The sequence below is a fragment of the Excalfactoria chinensis genome, chromosome 13 (assembly GCF_039878825.1).
Source record: "Excalfactoria chinensis isolate bCotChi1 chromosome 13, bCotChi1.hap2, whole genome shotgun sequence".
Taxonomy (NCBI): Eukaryota; Metazoa; Chordata; class Aves; order Galliformes; family Phasianidae; genus Excalfactoria; species Excalfactoria chinensis.
This window is the reverse complement of record NC_092837.1, coordinates 1,338,425-1,360,137: the sequence shown is the minus strand read 5'-3', so window position 1 is coordinate 1,360,137 and position 21,713 is coordinate 1,338,425. Positions and strand designations below refer to the sequence as shown.

General features: G+C 45.2%; 5 protein-coding genes across 14 annotated transcripts in view; 3 read left to right on the top strand and 2 right to left on the bottom strand.

The window, feature by feature from the left end:
- The window catches only part of SHROOM1 (shroom family member 1), a 29,859-nt gene extending 25,134 nt beyond the window's left edge, over positions 1-4,725 (bottom strand). For 2 of the 6 annotated variants that reach the window (XM_072348634.1, XM_072348639.1), the window contains exons 1-2: positions 4,601-4,725; positions 4,132-4,213 (exon numbers count right to left, since the gene is read on the bottom strand). The gene's annotated coding sequence lies outside the window, so the exon portion shown is untranslated. Of the gene's footprint in view, positions 1-1,782; positions 2,106-2,549; positions 2,624-3,232; positions 3,673-4,131; positions 4,214-4,600 lie in introns of those variants that run through there. The other 4 variants (XM_072348637.1, XM_072348638.1, XM_072348640.1 and 1 more) reach the window with 4 other exon arrangements.
- A 237-nt stretch (positions 4,726-4,962) lies between these two features.
- On the top strand, positions 4,963-7,357 carry GDF9 (growth differentiation factor 9). The gene is made up of 2 exons (XM_072348641.1): positions 4,963-5,386; positions 6,408-7,357. The coding sequence occupies exons 1-2, from the start codon at positions 4,963-4,965 to the stop codon at positions 7,355-7,357; spliced, it is 1,374 nt and encodes a 457-aa protein (XP_072204742.1).
- A 1,811-nt stretch (positions 7,358-9,168) lies between these two features.
- On the top strand, positions 9,169-9,758 carry UQCRQ (ubiquinol-cytochrome c reductase complex III subunit VII). The gene is made up of 2 exons (XM_072348648.1): positions 9,169-9,328; positions 9,549-9,758. Exons 1-2 carry the CDS (start codon positions 9,175-9,177, stop codon positions 9,641-9,643), a joined length of 249 nt encoding a protein of 82 aa, XP_072204749.1. The 5' UTR covers positions 9,169-9,174; the 3' UTR covers positions 9,644-9,758.
- Positions 9,759-9,782: 24 nt separating this feature from the next.
- Positions 9,783-15,250, top strand: LEAP2 (liver enriched antimicrobial peptide 2). The gene is made up of 4 exons (XM_072348647.1): positions 9,783-9,819; positions 13,403-13,589; positions 13,994-14,130; positions 14,903-15,250. The coding sequence occupies exons 2-4, from the start codon at positions 13,422-13,424 to the stop codon at positions 14,937-14,939; spliced, it is 342 nt and encodes a 113-aa protein (XP_072204748.1). The 5' UTR covers positions 9,783-9,819; positions 13,403-13,421; the 3' UTR covers positions 14,940-15,250.
- A 596-nt stretch (positions 15,251-15,846) lies between these two features.
- AFF4 (ALF transcription elongation factor 4) overlaps positions 15,847-21,713 on the bottom strand; it is a 49,292-nt gene continuing 43,425 nt past the window's right edge. For all 5 annotated transcript variants that reach the window (XM_072348028.1, XM_072348029.1, XM_072348030.1 and 2 more), the window contains one exon: positions 15,847-21,181. In XM_072348028.1, coding sequence (XP_072204129.1) covers positions 21,063-21,181 — 119 coding nt within the window. In that variant the 3' untranslated portion in view covers positions 15,847-21,062. The remainder of the gene's footprint in view (positions 21,182-21,713) is intronic.

The window sequence follows — 21,713 nt, the reverse complement described above, 5'->3', positions numbered from 1 at the left end:
ATTTAAACACATTTGTTCACTTTTGAAAATGTACAAAATTAAGTTCCAGAGGAGCATTAAGTTCAGGTGGATCTCCAGGTCTGCCACACACACCTGCAGTAATGGCGAGCTGATGTCACAAGAGCAGATGATGAAGAGGAAGGTGATAGAAACTGGAGCGCGTTTGAGACTTGGCACCAACCATATTTCTAGCACAGTCTTTCCTTTGCAGATAACTTTCAAAGAAATTAAAACTTGATTTTAATAACTAAGGTTAGGAAAACATCACAAACAAAAAGGAACTTACTGTAATTAGTTCTTTCCCCCTCCCTTTCTCATTGCTTTTAGCTGTCTGTATGAAAACTATACATGTCTATAATTACGTTTAAAGAACATTCACAGAACTCCTACTCCATTTGTGTCCTCCCCACCCCTCCCAGCCCCATTCCCACCTGCTCAGCTCTGCCAGGTCCTGGGGCACAATCAGTGGCAGAGTCCCCAGTTCCAGTGTGGCCAGTGCCCACCAGGAACCCACAGTGACAGTGGCAGTCAGGCCCTGCACCTGAAGGCACGGGTTGGAGGCAGCCGGGTCATTTATCCCTTGGGATGAGCCCAGAGTCAGCCCAGCCATGTCTGGGAGCTCCTGGAGATTCCAGTAGGATAAGGACAGTCTTCAGACATTTAAGGTATGAAAATCAAAGCGAGTGCATTTTTTGTTGATTATTAATTGTCCAGACTTGGGAGGATCTTCAGAGGGAAGAACAAAAGGTGCATCCCTAATGCAAATCCATGCAAAACAAAACTTAGTTCCTTTCTCCAAATCATGGGAAATGCAGCTGTTCAGTGACAGCTCAGAACTACTGAAAATAGGGAAGACAGCATTTGATCCCTTAAGATCATCGTTAGGGACACAGGGTTTGTTCTGCTCACTTTGCCCCAGAAACCCAGACCGAGTAAACAACCAGAGTGCAAATTATCAGCTGAAACAAACTCCAGCAAAGTCAGAACAAGGCAGCAAGCGAGTTCAACTCCAAAGCTGACTTTGCTGTTCAAAGTTGAACAGGAGAGTTCAAATCCAAAGCGCAGTGGTGGCTCAGAAGCACGGCAGCACTCCCACATCCCCGGCCCTGCGCGTGCTCAGACTCGCAGCTCAGCACCAAACACAGCAGACAAGAGGCAGCATCAGAGCACACAAAACCTCCCAGGCAGATTCATAAGTAAATCATTTGCATCTGCTCTCACAAATCACTGGAAAGTCTCCTGGGATTTTCTCCCCCTCCCCTGCAAACACCTCTCCTTCCCAGCCACACCTCTGCCCGATTCATTCACTTTGGATTCCTGTTTTCCAGCTGTATGCTCAAATCGTTTCACGAGTTTTAACATTTTCCCTTGGACTTTCACACCGAAGCACACACACATTGCTAAGAGACACTTCTGAAACACAACACTTCTGAAACACAACACTTCCGAACATCTCACAGCACAGCGCTCAGAACTGCCCCGATCTCAGCAGCGCAGTGCAATCTCTCTCTGCCCAGTCCCGGCTCTCATTAGACCTTTGCCGCTCAGAGGAGACCCCGCAGTGACCGCCCGGGATGTCCGCAGGAATTAGCGATGCGGCTCAGACCGCGACCACACAGATTTGAAAGCCCTGAGGACGGCACGCTGATGCACGGCAGAGCCGCCTTAGCCATGTAACGCCGCTTATTCAACCTACAGAAGGGCTCTTTTCGCCGCGGAGTAACATCACATGAGATACAATCATCGTTAAGACCATTTTTAGCAGACAACAGGACGGCGTACCTTTAGTGCTGTACAGATGAGAGCAGCATCCCCAGGAAGGATTTCCGAGAGTCCCTTTCCAGCCGGGACCGCTTCAGGCAGGAATCAGCGCGCCCTGCGCTGCCGGCATCGGCTCCCCGCAGTAACACCCACAGGGCAGCTCTCGAGAGCACAACTTCAGAACTTCCCCAAGCACCGCAGGGGCTCAGCGACCCTGCATAAGCGATGCCTCCCCCTCCGCCCTTCCCAAACCCGTCTACCTCCGTCAGTCCCAAATCGCTTCCAGATGGGTACACGCTCTCTCGGCTATTGGACCCGAGCAGCGCGACTCACGGAGTAGAGCCGACCCCGCTCGGCCCAATCCCCGCAGCGCTGCGCTCTCCCGGCCCGGCCCCGGGGAGGCACGGAGGTGGGGTTACGGGGAGGCACGTGCGGCTGGGAGCGGGAGCTGCTGGTGCGGAAGGAGGAGAACCCCGGGTACACACGGACACGGGGAAAGGGCGAAGCGGCCGCCACGAAGCCGCGGGAACGGGCAGCGCTGGGCGGAGTAACGGCGTGGGCTCCCTGCCGTGGAGTTCGGAGCGGCCGCGATGGGCTGCTTCACAACGCAGTGCTTTTCTCGCTGAGGGTCACACAAGGACACGCACGGCAGCACAACAAAACGAACGATTCCTTGTTTCGTAGCTTACAGGCACCAGCCGGTGGCCGCCAGAACGGCTGGAATTGCTATTTGATTTAAAAACTATTAAAACATCTGAAAAATGTCACACGTGGGTACTGTTATTTACCTGCCCCATCAGGATCATTGCCGTGCTGCTGCTTGTAGGAGCCTTCCAACCTGAGGACATGGCAGATCTCAGCTCTGTAGCAGCACACAAAGACAGGAGGAGTCAAGCATCAGCACCCACCTCCTGGCTTGTCAGGATGGGGTTCATTTGGGTTTGTATAGAAAAAGTAAAACAGAAAGGGGAAGGTCTTCTGCCAACCTGTCTCTGCACTTATTATGAGCACTTTGGTTGATTTAATGACCAACCAGCACACTGTAACCACACGTGCTTTTCCCCAGAACATGCAGCTGATGACAGCACTGCACGGTATCGCTCTACAAAGAAACCACACTAACAGCAGCATCCCGAGCAGCACTGCAAAGCCACCACCTCATCTCCTACCTTCCTCCTTAACAAAGGGCACAGCCTGAGCTGCCCCACAGCCCAGAGCACACAGATTGAGCAGCAAAGGAACGAGCTCTCATCATTCTTTTTTAATGAACACCTGATTACAACAAGGAGAGACCCACCAGCTTCTGTGCAGTACAGGCTGAGCAGGTGAGGCTGTGAGTGCTGTGTTTGAACACTACGTATCAACATTTATCACCTCACGTAACATGGCTGATGGGAGCAATGCGTGGATGAGTTGTAAACCAAGATTTCAGTACAGAAGAGCTCTAAGTGAGCACTCCACAAGCACGTACCTTCACTGCAGCTGGACCGAAGGGACTGGACAAAGCCAAGCAGCCCCAGCAGCCCACAAGCAGAGGAGGGCCAGACTCCATTCCAGTGTCCAAAGCAGGGCTGTGCTGTGCCAGGCAGTTGTTTTCACCAAGGGTGAAGTACAGCTTTTCTCACATTGCTGCCTATTCAGTCACTGAACTTGTGCACTAAATGAACCAACTGACTGACTACCCTGCCAAGAACAGTTATTAATTCCAGTGGTACAAAGTGCCCACTCTCTCAGCGCTGTGCTACACGCTCAGCTTCCTGCTGGTAGTGCATCCAAAGGAGCAACAGTGCACCCCTGCAGCACACCCTGCTCCTGGCACAGAGAACACAGCTCACCGCAGCACTACATGCAGCGAGCTTCATACTCAGAGCAGGACACAGCTCCACAGCAGGCACTGAGCTCAGAGTTACAGTGTGGGATTAGTTAGCTATGGACCTGCAGCATTATCAAGGACCTTACAGAGAGCACCTGTTGCTTCTTGTATTTCACAGTACTCTGAATCAGCTCAGCAAGCCCAAGTAAAGCACTTGGTTGGGGCAGAACAGCTGCACCTGCAATTAATGCTTCTGCTCTCTCGTGGAAACAAATGTAATTATCTAGCTAAAGGGCAAAGCGCCAAGCCTTCTTCTCTGCTACATAGAAATTAAAGATTGCCATTCGTTTGTGATAGTACAAGTGAGGTACTTGGTGTTTCCCAGGGAAGAAGAAAGAAAAGATGTTGAAGAGCAGCTTTAATAGTCATGGAATAGCAGAAACCATCATCACGTTTGTCTGATGTTAACACAATGGTTTACATGCACAAGAGAGCAGCAGATCAGCTCATCAGGTGTCACTGAAGGATGCATTTTTAAAACGAACAAAAGTACCGACCTCATCCAAAGCGCTGTTACACAGATGGCCTTAGATCTGATGGTATCCCCTTCTCATCACAGTCAGAACAGCTCTACGAGACCTGAGCAAAATGGTTATATTGTTTTACATTAGAGATTGGGATCTGAATTAACCTTCCACTCCAATGGAAGAATTCTGTAAGTTAATTAAGCATCTTCTGAACAAGCACACCTTATTTAGAAGCCCTAAGATGCAAAAGCCAGATTGCAGGTGACACCACCGATAGCACAGCTCTAATTAAAAACATCTGGCATGAAAACACATTTTCCTTACTAAGTAAAACAAAAATCCATCCCTTTCCTTACATCATGCAGCGAGTTTCTAAGCACTCCAAGCACTGACTACTACTCCAGATGGAGTCTTCAGGAGCAACAATATTTAGCATCTTATATATATTTAGCAATGATAACTGGCGCTGTTGCTGAACTTCCTTTAATAGCTAACTCACCGATACCGGAACGCCTGCAGATCGCGCTCTCTCAGCCGGACCGGCGGCATCGCTTCGCCTCCCGGCTCCCCCTGGGGGCTGATCCACGAACATCGTGCGCTGCAGTTTACCAGGTGGAGAAGTTTAACCTTGAGAAGCAGCGTTTGTTGGTGAGATGCTTCCACGTGCAGAGACTCGGCCCGGCCGTGCACACACACGTGGATTCCACAGCCAGCTGCGGATCTTTCCCTTTGGTTTCTAATCACAAAGAAACCTCCCTCCTGAGCCACAGCTGAAGCATATATAAGGGCTCGCGCTCGTGTGCGTTCGTTTTTTCTTGAATATTTTGGGGGAGGTGCTGTTAGGCTGCAGCTCTGGAGAGCATGGAAGGTACCTGGAGGGTCTGCGTTTGTTTCTATTGCTGCATTCACTGGCTTTCTTTCAGCATCCAGTGCTCCCCCCGCTCCAGGGATCACGCAGCCCCTAACAAGATCTCCGCGCTTCTGGGAGCTCCTGAGCTCAACGAGCTCTACCCGCTGCTGCGGCTGCCCAAGGGCTCGAGCCGAGGCTGTGCGCTCCTGCCCCCCCTGCTCAAAGTGCTGTCCGACCAGGGACGTCAGAGCTGGGAAAGCGGGACCCCCAGGCTCCAGCCGGACTCCCGAGCCCTGCGGTACATGAAGAGGCTGTATAAGATGTACGCCACCAAGGAGGGAATCCCAAAGGCCCACAAGAGCCACCTCTATAACACTGTTCGACTTTTCACCCCGTGTTCTGAGTGCCAGCACTGCCACAGGGACCTGATTACAGGTAGGTGATCAGGTAGGTAATTTACAGCACAGACTGCTGGAGGCGTTTTGGTTTTTAACAGGCAGTCTCGTGCCAATGTCTCCTAAATACAGCAGCAGTTAAAGCAGCGGTCTGAACCCGAACCAACTTCCTAAAGCAAATTTGGAGGCTGCTGTTGAAATTCATAACTTCAGATGAAAAAAAAAATCATGAACATAAACAAAGTTGTAAGTTTATTAAGATCCACAGAGACCACATCTGGCTCTTAATCCTTTGCTTCTCTGTGTTTGAAGATCACTTAACGCACTTATGTGCTGACAAAGAACGATCTCTAGCTCAGAAAAGAGACAATGCTGAGCAGTAAGAGAAGCGGTGTGCTGAGCATTCAGCTCCACACCTGGAGAGAAGGCCAACACGGGGCTTCACCAACCTCAGAATGGGACAGAAATTGCAGTAAATACAAATAACATCATGGGGAGAGACAACAAACAGCGTGTCCTACAGTAGGGACAAATGAGACAGAAATATGCGTTTGAAATAGCTCGGAAGCTGTATCTCTGTTTCATGAGAGAGAAGCAAACTGACAAAAATGACTTTCTGCATTGCTGTTAGAATCACTGGCAGCTGTTGGTCAGGAATGTGTGAGCAGTTATTGTTATAACTGCAGCTAATGCTAAAAAACTGAAGTTTTAAAGGGAACCTGGCAGCACACCCTTTAAACTTACACCATTTCATGGTATCCTGTACAGTCCAAAGGCTCTGGTTCCTTTTTCCCCATACCAGCACTGAAAGGCACTGCCAACTTTGCGTGCTGTTATTTAACTGCACTCTAATGCCTCTTAGAAGCCTTGGGCCTTGTTGGTTTTGTTGATAAGTTTTGGTTCTGACTGAAGTAGACATTCCATATAATAAAAATATGAGCATCTAAATTGGTTTCTTCTGCTGCTTACCGATTTCTGATGATCTGCTATGTCAGAGCATTTATGTACCGGTGGCAAATCAAGATGCATTAACTGTGCAAGATCTTTGTTTCTCTTCCCAGGAGACCTTCACTCAGTGGATTTGCTCTTCAACCTGGACCGTGTTACTGCTCTTGAGCACTTACTCAAGTCTGTCTTGCTCTACTCATTTGACACCTCCGTTCCCACTTCTTCCTTTACGTGCACGTGCCATTTGTCTGTTAAGGAGCATGATTTTTCTAGCCAAGTTTGTCCCAGCGTTTCACACTCTGTAGCTTTTAGCCTGCACTATGAAGTTAGAAAACGCAAGTGGATTGAGGTCGATGTGACTTCTTTTCTACAGCCTCTCATTGCTACTAACAGGAGGAATATTCATATGGCTGTGAACTTCACTTGTCTGATGGGTAACCCACAGCATAACACTGAACAGGATAATCTCATTAATACGGCTCTGGTCCCCCCTTCTCTTCTTCTTTACCTAAATGACACCAGTGAGCAAGCTTATCACAGGTGGAACTCACTTAGACACAGAAGGAAAAGCCCGGCACGGCCCAGGCAGAGGAACAGCCTGTTTGCTGATGTGACGGGTGACAAAGGAGGAGAGAACACGCAGGGTAAAAGGGCATCCAGGCATCGAAGAGAAGAGAATCTGAAGGAAACTCCAGCAACTCCGCCCCAAAACTTGAGTGAATATTTCAAACAATTTCTGTTTCCTCAAAACGAGTGTGAGCTTCACAGCTTCCGTTTAAGCTTCAGCCAGTTAAAATGGGACAAATGGATAATAGCACCGCATAGATACAGCCCTCAGTACTGCAAGGGTGACTGTCCCAGGGTGGTTGGGCACCGTTACGGCTCTCCTGTGCATACAATGGTGCAGAACATCATATATGAGAAACTGGACTCCTCTGTTCCCAGGCCCTCCTGCGTTCCAGCTGAGTACAGCCCTCTGAGCGTCCTGACAATAGAGCCCGATGGCTCCATAGTCTACAAAGAATACGAGGACATGATAGCTACCAAGTGCACTTGTCGGTAGTGGGGTGTGCCTTAACCTGCTTTACACTTGCTTTGGGTGTTTTGTATTCTCGAAATATTTGTGGGGTTTGTGTAATTCTGACAGCTCTTTCAAACTGAATAGGGTTTAGCATGGAGTTAATTAGTGGGTGTTTATATAATAGCACTGTTTTTGTAGCCACTCAGCCTTTCTAGAATGTGGAAATAAATGTAAATATCTTTTTATTGGAATAATGTTGTATTTGAACAGAAGTGGTTTCAACTACCAGATGCCTATTTTAAGCTGTTTTGGTACAGATTTAATAATAAATAAAATGAATGCCTATCACACATCACTTGAATTCAGTGTCTGCTAGTCTTACTTTATATAAAGAAATCCTTTGGAATGGCACTTTTGCTAAGATTCTAGGGAAAGAGGAAAGGCTAATGTTAAAATCATTCTCAGTATTTCATTCTTTTTCCTTTCCAAACTTCCAGTCCCCCCCAGCATTTTTCTTGCAGGAATGTTGCAGGAAATGCTTCTATCAGGGTGAGAACAACTGAAGCGAAGGGAGCTTTGGCTGCAGCTCACACAAAGGGGGCTGCTTTTGGTAGAGATTTTTTAATGGCATGCAGTGCTGTTCTGAGTGTGGTTTTTCTTTGAGTTGCTAAGGATAGCTTTTAAAACGATTTGTGAATACGTTGTTGCATAAACTCCTCCATTCTCTCCCAGTCCCTAATGTTAGATCATGACTCACGCAGCCTGGTGGGGAAAGCACGGAGCCCAAAGGGGCTGCGCGTGGCTCGCAGTGCGCTGGCAGGGCAGCAGGTGTGCTTCACTGCCTCCGTGTGAGCCTGGAGTGCGGCGTGGAGCTGCGGTGCTGCCCGACACAACCAGCTGCTGCTGATTGTGTCGGCCTGAAGCTGCTCGACTAAAACTAGTGCTTACTTTGGCGCTGTGTGAGGGAGCATCTCACCAAGGGCTGAAGGCGAAATGGCTCCAAGTCAAACAAACTGCTGCCTCAGCTCAGCGCTGCAGCCGATTGGCTCGGGAAAAGGGCTCCTTGCAGAACACGCGCCACTCCCACCATCCATTTCAAACGTGGGAACTCAGCGCTGCCAAACGCCTGTTTGTTTAACGCTTTCGGACTATCTGCGGTTCTTCCCATGGTGCCAAATCCCGGCAGTGCCCTGTGGGGAGTTTTTCTCACGGCGTTTTTTGGGGGTTGAAGAGGCTGCGCAGCCTGCAGCTGGTTCAGAAGCGAACATGGAGGCGGATGTTATTCGGTCTTCAGCAGGAGCGTGAAGAGTCAGTTCATGGAGAAGCACTGAGGCAGTGGAAGCTGCACAGTTACGGTTACATAAACGTACAGCAGAAGCATTACCAGAAACACGGGCTGGATTCCAGGGCCGTGCTGTGCGCTGTGCTGATCACACACGCTTTGCAGCAATACTTACAGGCTGTACCAGCGCGGATCTCTGCCTGTGGAGGCGCAGCGCTGTGAGCCGCCCCTCAGCAGCGCTCCGCCATGGCGCTGCGGCTCTTCCCACTCCTTAGCAGCTTCACACACGCCCTGCTCCTTTCTTCCCCCCCTTCCCTGCAAAGCCAGCAGAAGCTGCATCTATAACGCGGCTAATTAGCGTGTGTAGGGCTGTTAAACCCGAGGGGACAGCGAGGCGAGACTCACAGCGCCCGCAGCCCTGAGGGGAGCGCCGACCGCCGGGGCCTCCCGACGTGCACCCAGAGTAACCCATGGCAACCAGTGACCGCCTCGCTGCCCGGAAGCGGAAGCAGCATGTGAGGTTCCGCCTCCGGGGCGCGCGGCGGCTGGGCGGCTGCGAAGGTGACACGGTGCCGCCATGGGGATCCACTTCGGGAACCTGGCCCGGGTCCGCCACATCATCACGTACAGCCTGTCGCCCTTCGAGCAGCGCGCCATGCCCAACGTCTTCTCGGACGGGCTGCCCAACGTGTGGCGGCGCTTCAGCTCGCAGATCTTCAAGGTTGCGCCCCGTGAGTAGGCGGCGGGGCTGAGGGGGGCACAGGGCGGCAATGGGGCCTTATGGCGGCAGTGGGGCCTTATGGCGGCAATGGGGCTTTATAACGGCAGTGGGGCTTTATAACGGCAGTAGGTTTTGCAGCGGGGCGTCGTGGCGTTGTTGCGTTGTTGCACAGCGGGCAGCCCGTGCTGCTGTTTGCCGTGCCGTGTGTCAGCGCTCCTTTCCGTTTGCAGCCTTCGTGGGCGCCTACCTGCTGTACTCGTGGGGCATGCAGGAGTTCGAGAGGCTGAAGAGGAAGAATCCCGCTGACTACGAGAACGACGAGTGACTGCGCCGCTCCGTGGCACCGCGCTGCATTACTTGTTGTGATGCTTGTTCACGTAACCAGAGGGACAGGGAGATAATATATAATAATGGCTAATAAACCTTAACTTCGGCCCATATCTTTATATGAAGTCCGTGTCTTACGGCGTTTAAGGTGAATTGTACCACGTTATCTGTCAGGTGAATTCCATACAGAGAGATAACGGTATTAAAATCCTCTAAGCTCAAATTGCTTTATTTCACGTTTCCAGGCTCTTTATTTCCTAGCAGTGTTTCTCAGTGTAGGTAGCTGAAGGCAGCCCTGGCTACAGTGCGGGTGATGAGAAATAGCAGTGCAGAGCTGAGCTCTTTGATCCGTTATCTTTCCCTCACTAACCACTTTTTGCTTGAATTAGAATATATTCCCATCTCCGTACCTGTGAAGAACAAACAGTCTGATATGATACTGGCAAAAATTGCCCAGCCTGACTGATGGTTCAGAATTGAATATGAGCTTTGACCCTCTATACAGTTACCGGGTTATCATATTTATTAATAATAATCAGATGATAAACTGCAATTCTGATGTTTGGTTAGCGTTAATTGGCTGAATTAAAAGCAGTTCCTAGGGAACTACAAGGAAGTAAAAGGATTATTTTAACACCCAAAGATGATTTAAGGAGCTCTATTACTACCATTAAATTTTCAAGCACATGACTACAAAATTCACCCCGGGGCTCTTACGTACACGACACGCTTCCCTCTCCAAAGTCCAGAACATTTGGCTCATTCCTTTATCTTTTATTTTTCTTAGTGTTGAGCTATCTGTCTCAAACTCGAGCACAAGCAAAGTAACACCTTTATCTCCCTGCCACGCTATTCCTGTAGCTGGTACTGAAAATTTATCTAATCTGCAGAGCGTGACGTTGTTCTGTGATAGATCCTTTGTGGGTTAAGGGCTGAGCTGTCTGGAAGACAAAGATGCTCAGTCTCTCACTTCAGCAAGCTGGGGGGTACACAGTTTCTATAGCGGAAGGCTTTCTTGTTCCAAGTGCAGTCTGAGGTTGGCAGAAACAAGTAAAACAAGCTACTTAGTGCTGTAAATTCTGCTAAAAATAAGTTCAGTTCAATCCTATCTTCTACTTAAGCAAGGGATGAATGAACTGGGTTCTCCAATTCTGAGCAGCCAAAGATGTCGGCAGGCGTACTTCATTCAGAACTCTTATTTGGGTCCTATTTACTTACCCTCAAACAGCAACAGCAGTTGATTCGTAGCCTGAATAACAGGACATCTAAGGGTTTACTGTGGGAGTCAATACTTCCTTTTCAGTGCCTCTCAGCAGTTCTGTTGAGCACGAGCAGCTCAGAACAGGGCCCAGCCTCTCATGAGGTCTCTGCCCCCATTCACAGACAGCTGAACTATGTCCAGACCAGCTGCTAGACTGCTGTAAACAGGTGGCAAGTTCAGCTGCCACTGGTGAGTTTACCTACAACCCAGCAGCCCTGTGAGCCTCAAGCGACAGCACCGCTGCCAGGCCCTGGCTTTTAACCTTCATGCTGCAGGGTCAGCAGGTGGGCTGGAGCTGCTCCCTGTCAGTTCCTGCTGCTGGCAGCGCCTGCTGCAGTCCCGCTGAACTGTTCTCATCTCTGCAGTTGCCTGCAGGCCCGGCCGTGCAGCAGGGAGCAAGAAGCAAACCCGGCACATCAGCACGCTGCTGCAGTGATGGCTCCCACCTGCCAGGTGGTACGTGGGAGTTCAGCTGAGCAGCATTTCAGTCTGAACAATGCAGTTGAAAATCAATCTGTCCCCTCATTTATTTCTGATGTTCCTTCACTGGATGTTAAAAGTGGCAACACAGCAACGTTTTACATTCTTTTTCAGTTGTTTAAACGATTGCAGTGGCTATCTGCTGGCCAGCAGCAGACAGACTGAGCTGCATTTGCATACATGGAAACAATCAGTCCCTTTTTTTTTCTTGCAGCTCGAAGGGATCTGCAACTACAAAGACACTATAAAGAACTCAGGATACACAATTCTGACATCACACATTACTAGATTTAGCTAGCCAAAAATGCTGAGAAACAACAACATGCTGGAGGCACTGCTCTTAGAGTTGAGATGCCGTTCAAACTTGTGTTCCACAGGTGAAGTCAGTAATTAAAACTCAGATGTATGTAAAAAAAGGATTCAGTAAAAGAAACAACTGAGAAATTCACAGCAAAACGTAAAAAAACAACCAACCAACCAACGCTGAAGTTCAGCTATTGGATCTGCAGTGATTATGTGAGACCCAAGAATGCAAAATAAAGACCAGTTTTGATTCCTCCATACTGGGAAGAAAGACAAATAAGGGGAAGTGGGAAAATGCAAGAGGAACTCCAGGAAAGGAACAAATCTTCCCGCAGTGGGTTGGAGGCCATATGCTGCAAAGGGCTTTTATTTAATCCCAGTGAAATTGGGGCTTCGCAGTAATCATTTATAGGCTGGAACCTGACAACATAGCAGGCATTATCTTAATCTATGTAACTTGCCTTCCACGCTGGCATTTATGCCTCCATATTAGGCAATCACAGAAAACTGTAGCCTACTTCATTCACATTTGGATTTATAATGTAGCTGAAGCACAATTATTTCGTACAGTACCTGAAATGTTTGTTTTTAAACAGACTGCTTCCAAATCTACATGCAGAACTTGACACAACTACACCGGTGTTCTGCTACTCTGCAACTGAAAAAAGTCGTTTCCTTGACACATACAGCATACCTGGACATACGTGGACATACGTGTAGCTGGGTGCATAAATCACAGACAAAAAGGAGTAAATGCTGACAAGGTGCATTTACAGAGTAGTAATCTTGGAAACACACCTACTCCTACTTGTCTCAGTGGGAGACAAGTGGGGGAAGCGTGTCTCAACTTTGATATTTTGGAAGGAATGGGAAGCAGTACGTAGCCCTTTTTAAACATCATTTTCTCTAGGCTGTTGGCAATCTTATATCGCCACAGAAGAGTTTAAGATTCCCCTTAATTACAGTCTGCCTGTCCACATCAGTGGGAGTTTTGTTGGCACCTTTCAGAAGATTAACCATGAGGTAGACTATGAGATACAGAGTACAGCAGAGAGCGTTCATCTCCATACACCAGTCTTGCTACATAGAGCAACTCACCTCCATAAAATCCTTGTAACCATCTCTTCTACTGTTGTGCTTAGCTATCTAGAGACTAACTGCAAGTGAGGATCCTTGAAAGAACAGATCTGTGATTTACCTACCACGTAATAACATAATTTTGACATTCCAGACCCCGCATGGAAAATATTACATCTGATTCTCAAGTACTGCTTTGTGGAAAGAAAGGTTAAATGATTTGCTTGTGATTCTTCCACACACCAAGAATGAGAAGCAGAGTCAAAAGTTCGATTCTCTGCTCAAAATACTCTCAGGAGAGCAGTATTTACCTCCCAGCTGGCAAACTCAGAGCTGTGCATGCTGTGAATGTCACAGAAGTCAAATAAGGTTATGGCTTTTTGATCTTCACCATGAGACTGTTGGCCACCCACACTTATACTTGCAAGCACACAAGGGAGTTCTGGTAACATGCTAGATAGACTTTAAAGAAAGAACAGTTGGCAAATCTGGTAAGCTGACCAGACAAAGTACAAGTGGAAGGAGAGTAAATTATTAGCTAGATAGATAGGCCTTGAACCAGATCACTTCAGTAGATGCTAACTTTGTAATTCCCTCTTGCTCCTAAATGAACTTTGTTCCTGTAATGACTGACAGCTGATGCAACGATAAGAGAATGAAGTCTATAAAAATCTGGCTGTGGCTTGGGAAGTTCTATTCGGGGCTCTTCCAACCTCCTCCGCCCACAGCTGCTCCCACAGCTGAAGTGGCAGCTCATCCTGCGAAGATGCACTGTTGGAAAATGATGGCGTTCCTTTTATTCTTCTCACTGCTGCTCAGTCAGGTAAGCACAGATAACTATTTGAAGTGCTAGTTCAGACGTCAGGCAGCAAAGACGTGCATGAACGAGAGAAACTGGCAGGAGTCAGCAGCGTGGGTAGAGCTCTTTTGGGGGACTCAGCATCCCAAAGAAGTAGTGTCTGCCTAGTGAAGCTGGGTTACTTGCTCAATTACTTTTCAAAGTAACTGTGCTTTCCCTCCTAAAGTAACAAAAATGCTGATTTTTAATAACTATTTCTTTAGGACTCGGATACAAACAATTATGCTTTAAGAGAGCAATGTCTGAAAACAAGGAAGATTTAAAGTCCTTCACTTAAAAATGCTTAAGATGATTGACCCGAGCATCAAAATGACCCCCTGCCTACTGCTGCCGCATGTTCCTGACAGTTGGCTGCAACTCTGTTCCAGGTGCACTGTGCTTCCCTGCACCAACCACAGCCCCTCCAGAGACAGAAGCGGATGACGCCTTTCTGGAGAGGAGTCTCACTGAGACCCGTTGGAGCCTCATGTCGGGATAACAGTGAATGCATCACAATGCTATGCAGGTAACTAACCCTAACCAACATCGCGGCTCGGAGATGTTTGATACTGTGTTATGTGGAGGAAGTTCCTACTTCTTCTCAATCAATTAAGATATGAGATTAATTCTGTGCATAAAAGAAAAAGATGCCAGGAATAAGGATGGAGCAATAGATTGAGATCTCTTGCTGTTGGCAGTACAAACAGAACAGAGTCCAAGTGCCCTTTTTGACAGGCCTCAGCCATTGCAGTGCAACCCCAAAAAAGTCATCTTAGAAAGAGAAAAAAGAACACAGAGTTCTAGACTGAATTTAGGTATTGAGGCCTTAAAAATTAATCCTTCTTAAGGCCAAAACAGTTCACTTTAAAGCATATATTAATTAACAGGGACTACTTCAGCTCTCTTTTTAAAGAGAGCTAAAATACTAAAGCAAAAATTCCTCAGTTGCCATGCACACGAGGCATGCATTTGAAATGCTTCCTGTGGTTCTACCAACTAACATGAATGAACTGTAACAGCAGCTACAGGAAGATAAATAGACAGAAAGGTGTCTCTTATGTATAACTTGTACGCCACTATCTGACTACTCAGACCTGGGTAAGCTGTACTTTGCAGTTACCATGGGAAGCAAAGAACGTAAAATGAATAAAGTCAAACTGAATTAAGCCATTGAGATAACAGCAGCACTGCTGCGATGGCTGAGTAAGATGAGCACCGCTAGGGCCAGACAGACTTGTGTAAGCCCTACATGGCCGCCAGTCTGAGCTGTCAGTGCCTGATGATGTTTTGTCCTCCAGGAAGAACCGCTGCTTCCTTAGAACAGCCTCCGAGTGACCTGCCTCTAAGAACACCCACTGCTGTTACTGCTGCCACGGCTCAGCTCTACTTGTGACGTATTTATTGACCACGCAGAAGCTACGACAGCAAATCAGCAACAAGTACATTTGACTTTCCTGCCACAAGAACTGGTAAAAGGACTTCAAAAGGATGGAGAGCATTTGCTCACCGGGGCTGTACCTCTGCAGCACGCACTGAGGATGGCCACGCTCAATAAAAGGACTCTGCATCTCATGTTTGTTTTGTTTTTTTTTGTAATTGTTCAAATATATTTTTTTAAGGTGCGTATTAAAAGTTTATGTTCCACAAACTACCTGGGTTTTTCCTTGTATCCTGTGACCACAGTGTCTGCTGACGGCACATCAGGCACTTCAAGCAGAAGTGCTTATTTCACAGTGGACTTTAGACATTTATCCTTCAACCTGGCAAGTGTGCAAAGTTGATCACGCTTCTGTCTCATTTCAGTCTCAATAGCTGAACTCTTATCCGGACTTCAAATAAAGGCCTGTTAGAAGAGAGAGCAAACAAACTGATAATAATAGTGCTAGCAGATTCAATATACTAAATATATCTGGTGATAACTGGAAGAAGTATTTACTTTTAAATTATTTCTAATCAAAATTGCCTACGTCCCAAGCTGACCTCCCCGCCTGAAGAATCCCATTATTTCAACACACCTTTTATCAGCGTCAGATTTTGACCAGATATGCGTTCACTCAAAGAGCTGAGAGAAACAAAGCTACTTTTGACTGACAAATATCAGCAGGTCTGAGACACACACATACTGGATGGAATCTTCCCTTGTTATACAGAGAGCGCTGGGGCCAAAAAAGAAACCTCTGCTTAAAAACACAGCAGCAGGGAGCACGCAGCCCATTCAACAGACAGGACCACTCTGAAGTTTAATACAGAAAATCTATTTGATATTTATTAAACTTAGTTTCTCCAGTTACAGTTTTGCATTGTACAAAGCATTTTAATGACACAGTAGTTAAAAAGATCTTTACAAATTGAAATGTGATACCCTTTTCTCCAAATATTTTAATTGCCATAAATTTGTTTAAAAATACACATTAAACGCATGTTTCAGACACTAAACTTTCTATAATCTCAATACCACAAAATACATAGAATATACTATACAGATGTGGAAAAAATCTAGTTAGTATATAATACTTTGCTCACCATTAACAGCTTTATTACGTGAAATGCACATACTGACTTAGAAATCCTAATTTGAGCCCCAAAGTACCCTTTGAAATTTCAAATGTATTGCAACAAATAAAATCACAGTTGGTGTGTTTCTTTAGGTTTTGGTTGAAGACGGACGCCTAAATATTCCCATAGAAACAAAACGTAACACATGGACTCGTCATGTACAAAGTGTGAAACAGAGACATCCCATTAGTTACTAGCAGTACCTTTCTGTATGATTCACAAGGGCTTCATTTATAAGAGACAGGTGAAAAGTTACCTTCCCTCACCCACAAACCCTCCCCCAAAAAAACCCTTCTTCATCAAATAATAATTTCAATTAAGATAAAGGATTTTTAATAAATATATAAGCACTTTATCCTCCATATACAAAATTTCTTAAAACAATTTAAAAGGGGGACCAGATACAAATGTCAGGAACTGTGCTTGCAAAAGTCACGCCTGGTCCTTAGAGTTGAGTTTTCAGATGTGTAACATCAATGCAGCCGAAAAGAAGCGCTGCAGAAGTACTGTGCACCCAACAGCACCGATTCCCAGGGCTGCATATAAAAAACAAGTCGGGGAACACTGCATTCCAATTTGCCCGTATCAGCTCCAATAGCAAACGCAGAGAGGTATGACAGGAGTAGGTACATTTCCATTAAGTTTCCAGATGAAATTAAAACATTTACATAAAGATGGCCTATATAAACCCTAAAGCTGTAACACAGCGTTTCAAATTGCTCAGTATAGTGTATTCAATTGAAACTCAGCTGAGATCGGCAGAGAGCAAAGAACTAATGCTGTCCATGGCTGATCTAGCAAAGGACAGAGCTCGTATTGAGAGAAAAATGTATTTATCACGTTGCTAAGCCCTCCCTCCCTGCCTCCCCCACCCCCAACACCGCTGCTTTCAAATGGCATCATGGCATCAGAAACCAATTCCTTGAAAAGTAATGGAGTTGGACATACATCACGATTCCCTGATTGATTGATTGCTTTTAGGTAACTTTCACACTGTGGAGATTTGCCTCCTGGAACAGCTCTGTATTTGTCTGAGTTGGCCACCAAAAGCTTTGGCTAGTCTTCACACTTCAAGATATCCAGCATTAACATACAGGTTTCCATAACACTGTTTCATTAGATGGAGTAATTCAAACCCTGACCAAAATTTTTGTCAGAAATCTACAAATTTGGAAGTTGCTCACTCCCCAATGGGTAATTCAAACTTGACTTGCTCAGGCCCTTAACATAAACGCTGCGGTGACAGTAAATATCTGTTAGGTAACCGAATATTAAATACAGCAAAGGTAGTCTCTCTTTCCAACAGTTTCCCATTCTGGAAAACTACATCATTATCTGCCTACGGCTTTATTTTACTTGCCCCGGGCAAGCACAACATCATTCCCATAAAGTACTGACTCTGTATGTTGGGGCCATTCATAAATACATTTCAGGGCTTTTTTTTTTTTCTTCTTTTCTTTTGTTATCACAGCAATCAAGCCTCAGCAATCTAAAGGAATATACATTGCACTCCTGTATAATATGCAAGATTTATCACCAGTAAGATGGTGACTCAGCACTCAATAAATAATATATCAATATAGTCAGTTGCACCATAATCTAAAAACAAGTATAACATATACTTTGGACAGACTGATTTCATATATATATACATATATATTAAAAGACACATACAATACAAATTGCATACTGCCATCAAAAGCCAAGAAGAGCCATCCACACGCTCTACTTTATGGCTAATAGTTTCAAATCAAAATAAAAGTATCGGGCTGTTTTACTCTGGTGTCCTGAAGATTTGTTTATAAATATAAATGTTTGCACCTTACCATCTAGGAACCTGCAAGTTTCACAGCAAATCCAAATAACAGTGATATCTGAGCAAGCCTAGTCTGATTAAGCCATTTTTAAGATTCACCAACTGGGACCACGTTCGGTAAGGGAATTAAGATCTCAGTGTTGATATGTATTTAAGATCCAATCGTCTAGGGAATCGTTGAGGAAGCTGGGAGCAAGGGACCCCCTCCTCAGCCACCACCGCAGCCTGCCTTAGCGCTGACGCCGTCTGCATTTCCACTGCTGTTGTGTAGAGGTTAACAAAAGGACAGAGCTGGGCTGTTAGTTTGCACTGTGGCACCGGGATGGAAGCATATTCAGTATTTGCATTTTTCTTTATAGCTATGAAATCTGACAAAGTACACAACTTCTGTCTTTGAAACAATGGTAAAGCCCAAATCAGATATGCTTTTGGAAGAGTGAACTTTAAGTGTCTCTGATTGAAATAGCCACAGATGAGTAAGGCATTTCTTTTCCAATAACAAGACCACTGTGTATCTCCCATACGGACAGAAAACCTGGGCAGCACTCCAGGGAACATTTCCCTGCGACGGATTCTGTCAGCCATTTCAGGTCCACATTTTAACACAACGTAAGAAGTCTTTCAGTTACCCAAAGACAGTCTTTTTTAAGACCCACCGACCTGGGGACAAGCAAAACATTTTTGTAAGAGACAACTGCGTGTGACACCAAAAGGTATTTGTGGGACTCTAAGGAAATAAAAAGAGAAAATAAATTCCCAGAGATGAGACCATTCCTGCTTACAGTCATGGTCACGGTGCACAAAGGAGCAAGCTGGAAGCAGCCGCACCGGCCGGTGCAGCACTACACAAAAAAAATCAACTATGAATGCAACTCCTACAAAGGTATTTTTTATATAGCGTCAAAAGGGTGCTAGGCACTTTAGAGTATTAAAGGAAAAATTAGTTGACAGTGTCCTATAAACCAGGATGCAGAGTCTGAGGGTACAGAGTTCTGTCTCTAACAGCAAACACGAAAGAATGAGATCTTGCACAGTGATTCAATATAAAGGATGCTCCAACCAACAGACCTGATCAGTGATTCAGCTCTAACGGGAAAAGTCACAGGTCCGCTAACCAAACACATGTTGGTTCGTATGTAGCAAAGCTCTTCTGGAAGTACAAAACACGCTGGAACACAAAGGAAGCTCTACGAATATGCAGCTACCTTTTAGTAGGTTACTCATTTCAAAACTTCTAAACTCTTAAAGCCCATAGGACATACTGCAGTACTAAGTAGCGTAGAATTCTATTCCTTCTTTCGAGGTTGCCATGATTTTGGCACTTAACCACAACGACACAAAACTTTAGTGCAATATTTTTTTCCTGAACGTGCACGTTCATCTCTGGTACAGAATTAAGGGTTAAATGGGAGATAAAACAAAGCAGCATTCCACAATCGCACTCTAAAGTATTCAGAGCTTGACTCTTTAGAAGGAGACCACTGCAATGAGAAGTCAGTTTGCATGACAGACACTGGTACTTTTGAAAAGGAAATGGAATTTTACCCAAGTACTGCAGAAGACCACTGCATACAGTACACCTGGTCCTGCTGTAAAACATCTTGTAAACAGTTCATAAAATCTTCATCTAAAAGTAAGGCATAAGGCACACCAGACATGTTAGGGGCACTAAGCAATACTGAAAGCAGTAGCATTTTAAACCTTTGACTCAGACAAGCACCTCACGTGGAAAGGTACTTTGGTTTTGAGAGCAGTCGGTTGCAACTCCACAAACTGTTTTTGTTGCACCAACGCGCTTCCTCTCAAATGAATATTCTGCTCCGTCAAATGCATCAAACACGAATGGGACCTTCATTAACATGGGGTAAATACAAGTTTTAAATCCATTCTGCATCAAAACGATTAGACAACTTCCCTGTAATAGCAGGTGTGCTCCCCCACCCCACAATGGCTGTTGCACTGTCATGCTGTAGTGTCCATTAACCATCAGACCCTAAAAGGAAAACAAATGGACCTCCGTCTCTACTTAAGATTCCTGATTTTCCAGTCAATGAGAAAGATGCAAATGGCAGTTCTGGTAGGAATTTAACTACTGTTGGTTTTTTTCACCACAAAACTGCTGATTTTGCAAGTGTCAAAAAAATGACAAGCAAGGAAACAAAATGCGTTTTAAATGAAGAGAGATTAAAAAAAAGCACAAGATTGTCCATTTCAGAAACCTTTCCTATATGCATCACACCTATCAGACCGAAGTTCATTCCTACATCATTACTCTGATATTACATCGAATGCAAATTGTTTCATGATTTGCTATAGTGTTAACCAATGGTTTGAAACTGCCTTGAAAGCAACCCAAGTCAGAACCAGCTAAATATTTTTCCATATAAATTTCTTTAAAATTCATTTAAATGAAGTATTTTAATACGTAGAAGAATATCTGGAATTTTTTCTATTTAGTACAAATTCTGCAATAATAAAACTCTAGCTGTCATTTATTAGTTGATTCATAGGCATTAGGCATGAAAAGTACGGTGTTTCTACACGTTAGAACCTATCAATCCTAATTCCTTTTACAGGTTCTACCACCACAAGACATTACAGAGTAACAAAGCTCACAGAGTACTTAAATAAAGTGTCTATGTTTAATTTTTCCTAAGTACTTGGAAGGGTAAATTTAGGGAAGAAACAGCTAAAAACTGCCCAAAAATTGGGCTTTTCAAAATTAAAATTAAAAAAATTAAAATAAATAGGATTTAAACCGACTATTTACGTATTGTGACGGGAATTCCAATGACTGATCCATCCATGATAGATTAGCCAAGCTACACCTTTATATGTCGCAAATTTAAAAATATTTAAATAACTTAAAAAGGGAATACTGAAGGAGTTCATTAACAAGATCATTTTGGGTTAAAACACAAAACACAAATCAGGATGGGAGACATGTGAAAGCATTCCTTGCTCTTAGTGTCAACTAAGCAATGTGTTATGGCAGTCTTCCTTATTGACATGACACAGTGTTGTGGAGATAAATCAGAGGCAGCGAGAAAAATGTGTTCTATTTTCCATTCCTTCAGTTCGAAGTATCACTTGGCATCCAGGCGCAACCAGTGTAGTCCCTGACGGGTGTAACGCACTAGGTCTGTCATGATGCTTGAGTTAAAAACCAGAGGGCCCATAGCTTTATCCAGTTCGGCAAAGAACTCTAAAACGACAGAAACACAAATTAGGCGCAGTCTTTCTCATTGGCTGCCGTAAGGGAAATACTGCACTCCCTAAAAGAACACCACCTCAGCACAAACCTTCCAGATCAAGGCAAAAGAAATGAAAGATGGCTGAATGAGGGCAGAAGAAAGAGAAAGAAAAGAGGTCCTTTCTAAGTCCATTTCTTTACTGTTTTGCAGAAGGTAAGCATAATTACATGGTGGCTTAACTGTTACAAAGCATTCTTGGCCTTCTCTCTCAAATGTGTATATACACTCCAGGATTTCAGAAAAGGAAATGCACCAAGTTCTACTTCCTAAAGAGAAAAACTTGCAGGAAATGCAAGATTTGTTTATTTTAAGCATAGCTGGTAGGAAACGTTACATCTCCAGCACCACCTGACAACCAGGACAGCCAGCCCAGAGCATCGCTGTCACCAAAGGAATTACTTTCCATCTTTCTTTTACAGAGGACCCAATTAAGTATCATTATGCACTTTTAACTCCAAAATTGAAAACCTGTTAGAGTTGTAA

Coding starts and splice junctions, on each gene's coding strand:
- GDF9 (XM_072348641.1), top strand. CDS start 4,963: ATGGAAGGTACCTGGAGGGTCTGCGTTTGTTTCTATTGCTGCATTCAC. Junction 5,387..6,407: donor CCACAGGGACCTGATTACAG/GTAGGTGATCAG, acceptor TTCTCTTCCCAG/GAGACCTTCACTCAGTGGAT.
- UQCRQ (XM_072348648.1), top strand. CDS start 9,175: ATGGGGATCCACTTCGGGAACCTGGCCCGGGTCCGCCACATCATCACG. Junction 9,329..9,548: donor GATCTTCAAGGTTGCGCCCC/GTGAGTAGGCGG, acceptor TTCCGTTTGCAG/CCTTCGTGGGCGCCTACCTG.
- LEAP2 (XM_072348647.1), top strand. CDS start 13,422: ATGAAGTCTATAAAAATCTGGCTGTGGCTTGGGAAGTTCTATTCGGGG. Junction 13,590..13,993: donor TCTCACTGCTGCTCAGTCAG/GTAAGCACAGAT, acceptor ACTCTGTTCCAG/GTGCACTGTGCTTCCCTGCA. Junction 14,131..14,902: donor TGCATCACAATGCTATGCAG/GTAACTAACCCT, acceptor TTTGTCCTCCAG/GAAGAACCGCTGCTTCCTTA.